We start from the raw sequence: 14,287 nt of genomic DNA on the forward strand, positions 1-14,287 counted from the left end.
TTGTGAAGTTAAGTAGCACACAGACTCACATTCTGAAAATACAAACATTATTAGGAGAAGATAATTAAAAGTACTTATTTACTTTTAAGATAAGTATTCAGTTGGTGTGTCAGGAAATGTTTAAAGTACGTTTCATTGTTCGAATCTAAATTTGATTGATGAAAATTTGATAGAAATAACTTTGGCTTTAGGTAAAGTCTGACATAAAACATCTGTAAACTATTTTTGGGTAAATACAGGCATAAATGATCCATTCAAAGACTTCCTAGAAACCTGGTTTGTAAAGGGGAATACCTTAATTTGTATTTTTCTAGTCTTTTGCACTTGCTGCATCTTTCCTGGTGAACGGTGTAAGTTGTGTAAGGGTTGTGTAAGTGCTGAGATGGGGTTTGAAACCATGATGATTAAATGTATCAACAACTTGGAGATATGATTAAGAGTAAATATCTAAATGAAAATGTTTAATGTTGATGTGACTGCTTAATGATGTACATTATGAATAATGTACTGAGACAATGGTATACACATATTCATTTAATATTTACTCTCATATTTATATGTTTACACGAAAAGTAAAATATAATATAAGTTAAAGATAACTCTTATAAACAGTAAAAGATAATACTTTTATACCATAAAGATAATAATATATAATATACTAGTATACTTTATAAATAGAAGGGATAACAATTCAGTCAGGAAAAGCTTAGAGGAAACAAGAGCTTTAGAGAGAAGTGCACTGAGAGACTGGCTCAGGTTACAGCAGGCGTGTCCAGCGAGGAGGAGTCTGCCACAAGACCTTCTGTCTCTGAGCTTTCAGCACACCAACATAAAAAACTTGAATTGACTCAAATGCCTAAAAGTTTAAAAAAAAACAAGAAGTTGCCTTTCAGGCCAGTTCCTGCTGGTACCAGAGAGCTAAAAGTACTTTTGAATTAGGATAATACACTGAAAAAAATGGTACTTTGGATCAACTTAAAAAAATTACTCTAATTTGTTACAGCTAATTTTTTTAGTTTTGCTCAAAATATATTTCTGATTTAGTCTAAATATTAATTTTGATTTATTATAAATTAAAAATATGTATTCATCTGAATTTAAAGATTTACATTAACACAAAGTAAAAATATTATTTGTTTTAAGTCCATAACCTATTATTTTATGTTGTTCCAAATTAAGTTTTCAATTTGGTGAAACCCAATATTACTATTACATCCAAGTATAATTTTTAGTTTAGAATAAACTAATTAAAACGCTCTAATTTTGTTACAGGTAATTCTTTTAGTTTTGCTCGAATTATATTTCTGATTTAGTCTAAATTTACATTTTTATTTATTATAAATTAAAATATTTATTTATCCAAAGTTAAAGATTTACATTCACACAATGTAAAAATATTATTTGTTATAAAGACCATAAACCATTATTTTACATTCTTCCAAATTAAGTTTTCAAATTTGGAGAAACCCAATATTACTATTACATTGAAGTATAGTTTTTAGTTTAGAGTAAACTAATTAAAACACTCTAATTTTGTTACAGGTAATTTTTTTAGTTCTTCTCAACTTAAATTTTTGATTCAGTTCAAACTATAACTTTTACATATACCTTACTATAATTTCTTTAGTCACAAGCCAAAACATTACTTAATGTAGATCAATAACATCTTATGCATTTTTACATTTTACTTTGCTATAATATAAAATTAGAATTTTCACTAAAACATGTTACACTCAATGCTTAAATGACTTTAAATAAAGACAAGAATATTCTCATGAAAAAACCTTTGTTTAATGGGATGTCTTTTTTAAATGTGCATCACCTTTTGTAAAATAAAAAAATAAATCTGCAATGCATATTTCAGCAGCTAGCTGTTTCACACAGTCACTTGAGGAAAAAAAAAAAAACAAGTATTAAAAAAACAAAACATGTATACAATTAACCCTTGTGTTGTCTTCCGGTTGACCATGCACTTGTTGTCCTGGGTCAAAATGAACACTTTTTTACATTTCTGTCCCTTTTTTAAAACACGTTGTCACTTTTTTCGACATTTTCGATGCCATTTTTCACTAACACCAACTTATTACCCCTAGTTTTACACTTATTGTTGGAATACATGGTCAATACATGTCATTTACAGGAAAATATACTTAACTTTGAAATTATGAATTATTTTCACTAATATTAGAGGAACCTATGTTGATGGATAATCACAGACGTGTATCTCAAAGTTTAGTCAAGTTTTCAATCCATTTCAAATTTTTTTTCAAGTTCTATAAAATTGTTTTGGGTAATTTGGTTAAAAAAGCCATATTTCTGAAGAAGTTTTGAGAACGGGTCAACACAAGGGTTAAGTGAAATATGGTCTTTTTTTTCTTTTAAAACCCATATGCAACCTTAAATCACATCTTAAACTTTACAAAACATTGTAATGTAAACATGTCAAACTGGTTTGTTTATCTCATTTTAAACTTGAGATGTATTGTGTAAAAATTAGGGTTGGGCATCGAGAACCGATTCCAACTTGGAAGAGTTTAAAAAATTACGATTCCATCGGAATCATTTCTTTATTGGAATCGTTTGGAGGACTTTGTTTCAAATCTGATCATGGAACCCAGATTTAACATGCGCAAGTTTTGGTTTCTGTAGCTGCCAGACGCTTGTGTTGCAGCCGTGGAGCACAGTAAGCGGTGCTCTAGTGTGGCTTTATTTTACATTGAAAAAGCCCCGTCAAACTGCAACCTACCTTTGAATCAAAATAAAACGTTGCTCTTATTTGTGAAATAAGCATGTGACCCGTTTTAACTCCACCCTTAAAGAATCAGAATCGAGAATCGATAAGAACCAGAATCGAAAGGAAGAATCTGAATCAGAATCGTTAAAATCCAAATGATGCCCAACCCTAGTAAAAATACTTTTTAACCGTGCTAAAACGTGGCCATCCATCTATAAAAAGGACTATAATATATGAATGTCACATTATTTTGAACTATTACAAATGTAACAAGAGACCAAAATAAAGAGAAAATACAGTTCACATGCTGGGGTTGCAAACTATGAACAGCAGCAGTCATGTTCTTATAATTGCTTCATATTACCACTGTCCACTGTATTTTAGAAATTAACACTCACCACACAAAGTGATGTCTACTTTTTCCTTCACGGTTTACAGTACAATTTTTTTTATCTCTCAATTTGTTTAAGTTTTTTTTTTAAACTTGACACAACTCCACCATAACCACACTCTGACAGTGTTACCAGACATGGGCTTCCACAAAAAAATGAGAATTCTGTAAAAAGAAATTCTTAAAGTAAGGCTGTTCAATTGAAGTATGTGTCTCTTATTTACATTTAACAATATCCCCTTTCATTCTCCTGCAAGGTTTTTGAATACAAGCTAGAACACAGAACAAAAACATGCTGCATCCAAATGTTTCTTGGAATAATCCATTATTTAGAGCTTGACACTCAGACTGCACACTCTGCGTCTCATTGTCTTTGGTTCAATCTCCATGAAGATTTTCTGCAGCGCATCAAAAGTGTATTTGAGCTCACCTGGATAGCTCAAGTTTAGAGCGTAGATGAGGCCAAATAACATGGCACATGCATGTGTAACTGATGGCAGCTTGTTAAGGACTTCCACACCTTCTATTACAACCCCAACGTCCTGTGGTGGCTGGAGAGGATCCTCCTCCTCCCTTATAACAAACACTGCCATTGTACACCTCTCGAGCTCTGTTTCAGCTTGGTCCTTCTGAACAACCTGATAAAAGAGATTTATTTTAAAAGTTATTCTGATTAAACCTTTGTCTGGTGCACCAATATAAATAAATACGCATGCAAATGTTTTTTCAATCAAATTTGTAAATAAATTAATTAAATCAATGGGGGTCTTTTGGAAATGTAATGACTTGCAAATTCCAGCAGATAGTAAATGGCAGCTCCTCCAAATATTTTTGGCTTGACTTAGCGAAGGGTTAATAATGGCGGAAAGATTTTGCCAAAAGTTATGAGGAATTTTCTTTTCTTTATATGATACATTTGTTTGTACTTTTAAGACGTATATAAGGTTTTTAGAAACAGTTGACAAGTGTTGAGACCATGTATGACTTTTAATATTTCTTTATCTTGTCCAAAGTGATTATTGCATATAACTACTTACCAGATACTCCTTGATAAGTTTGTCCACATCCTCCCCAAGGTACACAATAAGGGACTTCAGCAGGCACTCTCTCTTTAGATTTACCTCAAGACTCTAGGTCAAAGCACAAACAGTACAAAATTATGCTGTTCAGTTTTATAACTTGATTAAAGATGCAACTGCCACACAATGCACATGGGTTCTTTGGTAAACAGTACTTTTAATTTACAAATGCTTTGAGTAAACCAGTTAAAAAGTCAGTCAAACTCAGAAGAGAAGCACGGCACATCTTCCAAAGTGTATTTTAACTCTACAAATCTCTGCAAATTTTATTTGATGTACTGAGTGAGTACATACATACCTGATCCAAAACTCTCAGTATGTTCCGGGTCTTCTCTCTGACAGTTCCTCCCTTGTTTCTGATGATATCAATCAGCTTGCTGTGGTGCTTGTCCAAGGAAGCCAGGAACCGCGGTTGAAGAGGAACAGTTGTAATCCTCATGAATTCAGCATTGATCTTAAAAAAAAAAAAAAACAGCACATTACAAGATGTGGTGTGTAAGATCTTATTTTTGACATCTAGGGACTAAAGATGCATTATGGCTCATTAGCAGGTTTCTAATGGTAGGGAAGAATATTATAGGACTGAACTATTGCAATGGATTTACAAAAAAGTTACTTACCTCATCCATTGAGAACAATGCGGGCCATCTGACTTTTAAGTCCTCCACTCCTAATTCCTTCTCCACAATTTCATGTCTCCGCAGTGAAAAAGTCTTGGCCATTTTGTCCTTTATCAGTGCACGGTTGTTTCGTTTCATCACCTCACTTAGAAGTAACAGTCTCTCCTTTTCCAACTTGTCTGGGGTCTCTCCAGTTGGAATGTCAGGTATGTGGTTGGCCTCTCCTCTCTTAGGTCTCTTTACTTTTTTTGCTGGCAATGCATCCTCTGGAGCTTTGGATTTAAGTGAATTTGCAAGTAATTCAGAACACCCAATGCCCTTCAACTGAGTTCGGTAGTTGCCCATTTTGGTCTTCAACCGCTGCTTCCACCCGTAACAACCATTGTATGAACCAGGTTCAGAGAGACATGGATGCTTCTTGATAAGTGCTTCGGCAACATCACTGAAGTCAGAATCTGTTGGGTAGGCCTTGTACTTGAAAATCTCTTCAGCTACCTTTTCCAGAATATCAGATTTTGTTTTTGAACTAGGTGTCAACCTTGTCATGTTTGACCTATACACCACATTCCCCTTCTCTAACTGCAGTTCAGTGTCATAGGAGAACGTTGGTATCGGAAACTCTCTTGGCCACATCTGAGTTCTTGTAGAGACAGAGCTGGAGGGTGTGGAAAGGAGCTCTGTGTCATCTGATTGAGTTGACAAATCATCACAGACAGTAAGATTAAGTCCTTGGCTGCAATCATCAATTATTGGGATGACCTTGACAGTTGCCAAGTCCTCAAGTTCAACAGTAGATGTCAAGTTCACTAGCGCATCTCCAAAGTCTCTGTCTTGGTACTGCAGTCTGAAATTACCATTAAACCCACACACTTTCCGGACTTCATCCATAAGCTGCTCCATTGTCTCTGGAATTCCATCAGACAGAATTAGCTTCCTGGTGTCATCAGGATTCAAAACAACCCGCAACTTGGCTGGCCTTTTCACTGCCATATCCGCCCATCAAAAAGAATCTAGTAAAAACAGGAATAAAAAAAATTAGTATTAGTTGTATGGTCCATAACTTTCATCTAATTACTACTCACCAATTTTATGATTAACAATCCCACTAATCACTATTATAGTGATAAAGAGAAGTTTTACACTTTCTGAAATTCCCATACATTTGTGTCCAAAGTCAAACTGCTACGGCCTTAAAGCATTGTCTTTTTTACATTATGAGAGGACAGCAAAATAAAGCAAAACAAGGAATTCTCAAACATTTCCAATCCTACACTCATTCATATTCAACCTTATGCATGTATGTATCTCTTCAGAGAGACGAGGCGCCGTCCATCAACCATGTAGTGAGCCAGAGGGTAAGGATCTGTCAGTTCATGCACCCCAACAAGACTAAGTTCCCTAGCAGTAGATATGACTAAGTCATAAGCTCTGTAATGTTCCAGGTACCAGGCATCCCATTTTTTGACAATGAAAATTAGTCTCTCCTGTAGAACAATCATATGAATTATTTCCCAGAACTCTGGAAGTCCAGCCAGAGACCCATGGGCTACCACCATTCCAATCTTGTAGTTGAAGCCGTCATAGGTTGCACTTTTTGCAAGGTTCACAGTGTCCACGTGTTGATGTCTTTGCTTTACTGCCAATGCAATGTCCTCATTAATAACATCAGGGGAAGTGTTGAAACATCAGAAACCTCCAAAGATGGCTTACAAAATCTACACATGTGCAGATTATATGCAGTCTGAAATTGGTGCCTTTGAGCTAATGAATACAGTACATTTTTATAACAGTTTGTATGACGAATTACTCTTTTAAAGAAGCTATGTTTTGCTTCAAATCTCATAGTCCATAGTGCAACAAGGGGTCCGAACTGGCGTATTAACCCTGGATAATGCTCCAAGTAATGATGTTTGGGCCGAATTCTTTGATCAGGGAAAACTTCTTGGAATACTGTCCTGTGTTCAGATATCTTGAAGTCAAGATAACAAATAGAGTCCTCCGTGTGAAAAGGTGCAACAACCAGTTCTACAATGTCCTTTAATTCACAGAGGACTTGCCAGGCTGGTTCGTTTGAAGGAACTCTGGTCCCGATCAAGAAAGGAAGAAATCTCAACAAGCTCCAATTCTCGTGTGCATTTCCTCCAATTGTTGTCTTTGCAGCGTAGGTGAGGGGCACAAGATGGGGACGGTTTGTCTTATCGGTCCACTTAAATGGAAATGTTGTTATTGCTTCATTTAAATTGGCTAACGTGAAATATGTTTTTGAAATTAACACAGTAAGACAAAGAGCAATCTCAGCAGGGATAATTCCTTCAAACAGATCATGAGCTATATCTGGGGGGAAACTCTGCGTCACACAGAAATATGACAGATTTTCTGACAGCGTACACTTCCTTTTAACACCAAAATGACTAGCCAGTGAATTTTCTTCAATAACTTTAAGATGAGCAGTATGGATATCCTTGCTTCTTACACAAAATGCTCCAGACTTGACTTCTGTTGTTTGAATGTCTACATTTTCTGCTGTACAAAATCTGCAGACATATTTACCTGCAAAACTTTCCACAAAACCTGCAATACCATGGGCTCCGAGATTGTCTGCTACTACACAATGAACAAAGCCTTTCAGAGATTTCCCCAACTTGGCAATGAACAGTCCTTGTTGTTCTAATATAATAAGATCATCTACTAAGGGCTTCAAAACACTGTCAAATCCATAGCACTTAACATCCTCAGTATGAATAAGTGCAGCTAAATATATATTTGAAAGCGATGAGTGACAACTAGCAGGCAAGTTCCCCAATGTCCAATAAACACCACAAATTTTATGTTTTTTTCTGGAGGTACCAAGGGGATTACATATTTCAAAATCATCTACATATAAAATAAGGGAAATAGCACACTCCTTTGAAAACGGCAAATTTTCTCTGTAATTACTACCATCATAAAAAGACTTATACAGAATTTTATCAGATTGAATTTGATATGAAGATTTTAAATTAGTTGCTTTGTCCAAAAAAGTTTCACAACTTAGAATCTGCTGTAAAGATTTTAGAATAGAAATATACTGAAATGATTTTTTGTTTTGTGAGTCGAGCACAAATTCTACAGATTCTACAATATTAAAATGTTTTTTGTAGTAAGTCTTTCGCTTCCAGGCAGTGGAAAGAGGGCCACGGCCACTACAAGAAGCAGTGATTGGATTTGACTTACAGAGAGTAGATGCTAGGTCTTGCAGAATAGTTTCATCTACTTGACAGTTACCATTCTGTAAGTGCTGAGCTAAGGTTTGATGGATAAGAGGGACAGAAGCAGTGCCTATTAAATAGTCAAACTCTTGCAAAAGTTCATCAACGGCCACACTAGAAACAAGATAAATATGTTCTAGCTTTAGTAGAAGAGAGGCAACTTTGAGCTCAACATTACATGTCAAGTCATTTTAAATCCGCACATCAAAACTGGAATCACCCAAGTCATCTGTACTTAATTCATCTAAGGGCTCAGTATCAACACTATCAATCTGGATACTGCTACAATGACTTTCAGCAGAAAGATTTACACTTGACCCTTTTTTCTCAACTACTTCAGGCTTTAGGTCAGTTTCAGAACAATCCTTATGATTTCTGCTTCTGTGAGTTCGGAACGAGCCATAAACATTTGTTTTGTAAAAACACCCCTGAAACACACAAACTACCGTTTCACTGTTGTTCAGGTGCTGCGCTATATGTTGAAAATAGTCTTTTAAATTTGAACGTTGATTGCAACTGCATAAAAGACATTTAAATGTGGTAAGTTCCGTTTGTGAGGATTGCTGATGACATCTTGACAAGTGGCTCAAAAGTGCATTCCAAGTCTTGCAGGTACATGGACAGTTGAAATAGATGCAGCGATAGGAATGGTGACGTCCATAATGTCTGTGTTCAAGCTTATAATGTTTAAGTAGCTCAGATCTTCGTGAAACAGATGTACCACAGTCTTTGCATTTCCACATGCATCAGAAGACTAGGAAAGAAAGAAAAGTAGACCCACCTTACCAAATTGCCACTTAATACAGTTTACATGATGCAGAATGGTAAATTTACATGCAGTTTATATAAACAGTTATGTTTTTGTCATTTACTTCAGCAGGAAAGCAACATCTTTTTAAAGCAAAGATATTTCATTTTACTAGTTCATTAGTTGTAAAGGTATCATTGCTTGTCTCCATATGTCCCTACTTTGCAATTATTCAAAAGCTGTAATAAGTGAATAGGTTTATACAGTATGAAAAACAAACTGACGTTCTTACAATTACTGCAATCATTTAAATCAATTTTAAGGTTACTTAAACTGCATGAAATGACTTACTATTTATTTAATAGTTTATTGTCTGGTCAAATGAACTTACTGTAAGGTGGGTAACTTTGTGATATTTGTTTTGACTAGAGATGTGAGGACACTTTCATACTGCCAGACACTATATTACAAATGTAACTAAAGCAATTTTAATTACATTATTACTAATAGATATTACATTAGTATTAGTATATGTTGAAATATATTAGGCTATCAGCTGCATCTCTATTTTGGGTTTTTAATTCGTAATTAAACATACATGTAAATGTTCACTTAATTCCCGGACTTACCAAATTCAGTAATGGCTAAAATTGTAAACCTTTTCAGGAAACAGCAAACCTGTAAAGACAAAGAAAAAGGCGAGATTTCACATTTAGTTTTACATGGGGATATTAGCATTATCCATAATTGTCACTAAAAACTATCAATTACATCAGAAATATTGGCGGTAGTATACTGAAATATTATAGAATTAAAAACAAATTCCTTTTTAATAAGTACTCATGATGAAAGAGGACCAAAGTTATGATATCCCTCAAAAAAAAAACTAAATCTGGATTAAAAAGTCTCTATGGCACAGAAAATGGTCACCTATTAATCCCTCTGTTGCTAAACTGAACAGATGCACAGGACGTGATGTGCAGAGCACTTCTTTAAGTGTCATGAATCACTAAAACTAGCTACTCATTGAACTGAAATACTCCCGTTTATAATTATGGACGTTTTTTTCCCCATCGACTTTAAAACGAAAATTTAACAGGGTTCATTTTATCAGACATGAAGCCGACACCTTGCATTGCTGTCGGATTAGCACAAACAGACCAAGAGCTGTGGCACGTTAAATATATCTGCGGTTGATTAAAGACAAGGCGGGCAGGCAAACGTCCGTGACCACAGTCAAACTAACGTTACGTTTTTATTTGTTAAATACACGTTTTAGTAATTTGTTCTTTAGTCTTTTACTCCGAAGGTTTATGCCACTTACAGTAACATGCATTTAAGCCGTGAAATGCGACAAAATGTCGACGTTGACGAGTTTTACCTTCTTTGCCTCACTTTGCTCTGCTGCCAGCTCTGTGTATGGCGTGTGCGAGCCGCTGTTGTGTCAAAGTCTGTTCCACCGTCGAATAGTACTTCCCTCTTGTTTAAATGCGTAGCGACCCCACTGTGGTTAGCGATAAGATGGTTCAAGTTCAGGTATTGTTAGGGGAAACATGTCGACAGGGGAACGATCTTCCACATACAGCTTAATTTATGGTAGCCGCGGTATTCCCGTCGCGAGGTGCACCTCCCCGCCCTCGGCAAAAAAAAACACGTCGAGCAGAACGGGCCCTCTCCTAGTTTTTAAGCATGACTTAAATACGAGCGTTATCATACTACCATTACTTTTACACACAGAGACAACAAATCTCTATGTGCATGTGAAAAGAATGCAAATAACTTAGTTTAGCTAGCTAATGTTACCTAGCTAGCTAGCGTTAGCTTAACATGTGCGCAAATTACAAAAGCAGTTGTAAAGTAGATGCATTCCAGTAACTTTAAATGAGCATGGAAAACAAACGCTACCATTAAAACAACACAATAAGACTGCTTACCTTGTTCAAACGAGTTTCCTTGAAAAGCCAAACGACGTCTTCATCGAAGCGAGGTAATGGCGGACAGCAGCAAAATTCAGAACAATGCAAGGTCGTGGGGTTACGTCGTTACGTACATCACGTGACATAAACACCTCTGGTTTAAAGTGAAAATAGAATTTAAGTACAATTGTTGCTTTTAATTTTTTCTATGGGTAGTGTTATCTGCTTTTATGCAAACGGAAATAAACAGGTTCATCCTAGAAACCATGATTTTCAACTAGACTAACGTAAAAATGAACTTTAAATAAATGACACAGTGGTTTCACTTTTTTCAGTGTAGGTTTCCTATTGATGGATTGTATAGGAGTTAAATTTAACTTTATACTTTCAATTGGAAGTCAATTATATTTGACCTACTTCTTGCTTTTATCTGAGGGAATTTCCCCAGTGGGGGCTAAATAAAATCTTTTCTTATGTTATATAGGTGATAAACAAACAGTTGGTTTTTGATTTCAAAGACAAATTATGTCATTTTTAGGAATAACTAATTTGGATTTCAAAGACTAAAAAGTTAGTATCAGAATTTTGTCAAATGCTTACAGATGCTATTTGTAATCTGACATATTTGGGTTAAAAAGAATTAGGATTTTTGTACACAAAACATATGTTTATGAAATATAATGTTTTATTGTCATCAAACTGCCCGACCAATATATAGGCCTACAAGTCCAACTGAAATGATTAGTTGCTAAATCAATTAATTGATTGACAGAAAAACTGCTTTGATTGTTTCCAGTTTCAAAAAATGTGAGGACTTTTTGATATTGCTGGGTTTTTTTGTACCTTAAGTACATATTTTTAATGGAATATTGGTGGTAACAGAAAATGTTTACTATAACTATCTGTATGAACCTTGTTTAATTGACTAACCCCAATGTAACAATATTTTTGAATCAATGATGACATAGATCAAACTTTGAAAAGCAGTGTGTTTAAATGGTCCTTCTTACAGAGGCTCAAAACAGCCAAGAAGGGGACTACACACACACACACACACACACACACACACACACTGACACACACACACACAGACACCCGAAACAATGGTAAAGATTGTTTCCAACGATTTGTCAAGTGCTAGCAACCTCTGACAATAGAAGACATGGACATGGAAGACGCTATTTGCAAAAAATATATGTAATCATTAAAGTAATTTGTGTATTGTGATTAGGTTGTAATCAAAAGGGTGGAATGTAATGGGAAAATTACATTTAAGCACAATTCCTTATATATATATATATATATATATATATATATATATATATATATATATATATATATATATATATATATATATGTTTAATTCATACTTTACTTCTCTCACAAATGCTGAAAGAGTTTATTTCATTTCCCACATGCAGATTTTGATTCTAACTTTGTGAGACACCCAGTCTGGAACATTATGTGAGCTCTGTTTGCCTGAACAGATAAAGGTACAAGGTCACCCTAAAACTATCTCTAGTTTTCCCATGCCAGTTAAGATGTAACTGGGGGGTGAAAGTCATACAGGGAGGAGGAGGTGTGATGACTCCAAGATGTGTCTTGTATTTCTCTGATTGTCTTCACGTGTATCAGATTGCCTGTCAAAATTGTAGCGTCATACTAAGCCAAGTGCGTGTGTGTTGTCACTCTGAAGATGCATAAAAGCCTGGTGTTTCTGGTCACTCATTTGAGAAACTGACTCCACACTGGGCTGCGGCCTTTTGTGAAATCATGTTGCTCCTATTTGCAAATATATATATATATATATATATATATATATATATGTTTTTAATAAAATACAAAAACCCAACTTGGTTTTAGTCTCAGTCTGTCTCATTTGTTTCAATTTACTAAACTCTGAAAACTCTTCCCCCTGCTGCAAAGGAAACTTCCACTACAGGAAGACAGTCAGAAATAATTCTTGTATATTGATTAGACTCTCTAAATGTCGCCGAACACGTTTTTTAGACTCAATGCTTTTTAAATTCAAGCACTCAGCCAAAACTGAATTTTTTCCAATGTCTACATTAAAAGTAAGTCAGGAACTGACTCTCAAGTAGTTCAAAGTGCCAACTGGAGGCGATATTTGAATTAAATGAGTATATGCAAAATAAAAACATCATGCAGCCTTATTTTCTTTTGTATATGAAAATAGAGAGTTTTAGCACATATATTTACAGCTTTACTACAAAGCACACCCTACACTGTGAGCTCAGCAGGATAAAATCCAATAAACCCCCACAGGATTGAAGAGGAAAGTTCTAGCAGAGCACAGTTAATTTTTCCTCCTGCACTATTTTCAGGACACTGAATAGAGGGCACAGGACTTTCCCTTGTCATGATTTATGGCAAAGTAACAGCCTTGTTAAAGTAACTCCAATTACCGATCCTCTTTACCTGCTGAGGCTTGTGTCCTCACACCAAGAATGCCTCTGGAAACCCATTTGGGTCAGAGAAGCCTCCAATGGCCACATATCTAAATCAGAAGGAGACTGGCCGGAGCATGAAAGACTCCCTGCCCCCGATCTTTCACCAAGAAACACTTCTGAGCACTTCTCACTCTGAACAAATGATATCTATTCTCCCTTGGCGCTTGCACCTTCTGAAATGTGTCAAAATTACCTTCTCCACTTTACAGTGACCTCAAAAAGCATTTTGGGCATAGCTGTTATTTTTTTTTTTTTTTTTTTTTTTAAAGGGACAAGTTTTAACCTTCACACAACAAAAAAAGAACAGTTATTCAAGTCTACAGTGTTAATTTACGTTCTATATTTTCGCTCAAGTGTTGTTGGCACTCACTTTGATGGGTCATTAAAATGAAAACGTATCCTGGTGTAATGGAAAACTGGACTGTTCACACTAAACTAAAATATCACCTTGATTATGGTCTCCCAAATCTTCCTGAATAAAAAGTCAATGACTCACTCTGGTACCCCGCGGGCTCAGCATGAATGGTTCCTCAAATGACTGCAGCACATCCAGAATATGATTGTGGTTCTTTTTTTTTTTTTTTTTTTTGCTCAACACGCAAATAATTACCGTCCCTTTTTTAATGTGCATGATTTTCATTTTTATCATTAGTACCTCTATGACTAAAAGTAATTAGGGTTCCTGTAATGTATTTTCACAGCACTGTCTTAATCCGTGCTTTTGGATTCAGAGCCCGATGGATAATCCCTTTATATTTTCAAAAAGTTTCAGACTCAAAATCATTTAACATATGCATCTTTAATTGTAATTGTCTGCACTTGCTCTGAAATTGGCCATGGATTGCAATAATTAAGCAAAGTTATTTTGCCACAAAGTTCACATACACTAGAATAATAATGAATTGAAGCTATAGTGCGTTGTTTCTGTCGCCCCAATGAAGAATTCATTAATGACAACAAAAGTAATGTAATGACAACAACAATGCCGGCGCGTCTGCATGATACAAGCCTTCAGTGATGGCGCACCACCCCCACCCCTCCTCCAAGCAGTTGCTAGTAGCCAAGGAGGACACAGAGAAT

General features: G+C 35.5%; 1 protein-coding gene across 5 annotated transcripts; it reads right to left on the reverse strand.

Annotated features, from left to right (window-relative positions):
- Nucleotides 1-3,165: 3,165 nt before the first annotated feature.
- On the reverse strand, nucleotides 3,166-10,947 carry LOC114561015 (uncharacterized). 5 transcript variants are annotated; one of them, XM_028586648.1, is made up of 7 exons: nucleotides 10,755-10,947; nucleotides 10,202-10,324; nucleotides 9,450-9,498; nucleotides 4,825-5,834; nucleotides 4,503-4,658; nucleotides 4,163-4,255; nucleotides 3,166-3,763 (listed from the first exon to the last, which is right to left on the reverse strand). In XM_028586648.1, exons 4-7 carry the CDS (start codon nucleotides 5,812-5,814, stop codon nucleotides 3,455-3,457), a joined length of 1,548 nt encoding a protein of 515 aa, XP_028442449.1. In that variant the 5' UTR covers nucleotides 5,815-5,834; nucleotides 9,450-9,498; nucleotides 10,202-10,324; nucleotides 10,755-10,947; the 3' UTR covers nucleotides 3,166-3,454. The 5 variants fall into 5 exon arrangements, with proteins under 5 accessions (XP_028442449.1, XP_028442446.1, XP_028442450.1 ...); XM_028586645.1 differs by lacking the exon at nucleotides 10,202-10,324; XM_028586649.1 differs by lacking the exon at nucleotides 10,755-10,947 and having other exon boundaries at nucleotides 10,202-10,375.
- Nucleotides 10,948-14,287: the final 3,340 nt, after the last annotated feature.

The sequence above is a fragment of the Perca flavescens genome, chromosome 9, assembly GCF_004354835.1.
Source record: "Perca flavescens isolate YP-PL-M2 chromosome 9, PFLA_1.0, whole genome shotgun sequence".
In the NCBI taxonomy this organism is placed as follows: domain Eukaryota; kingdom Metazoa; phylum Chordata; class Actinopteri; order Perciformes; family Percidae; genus Perca; species Perca flavescens.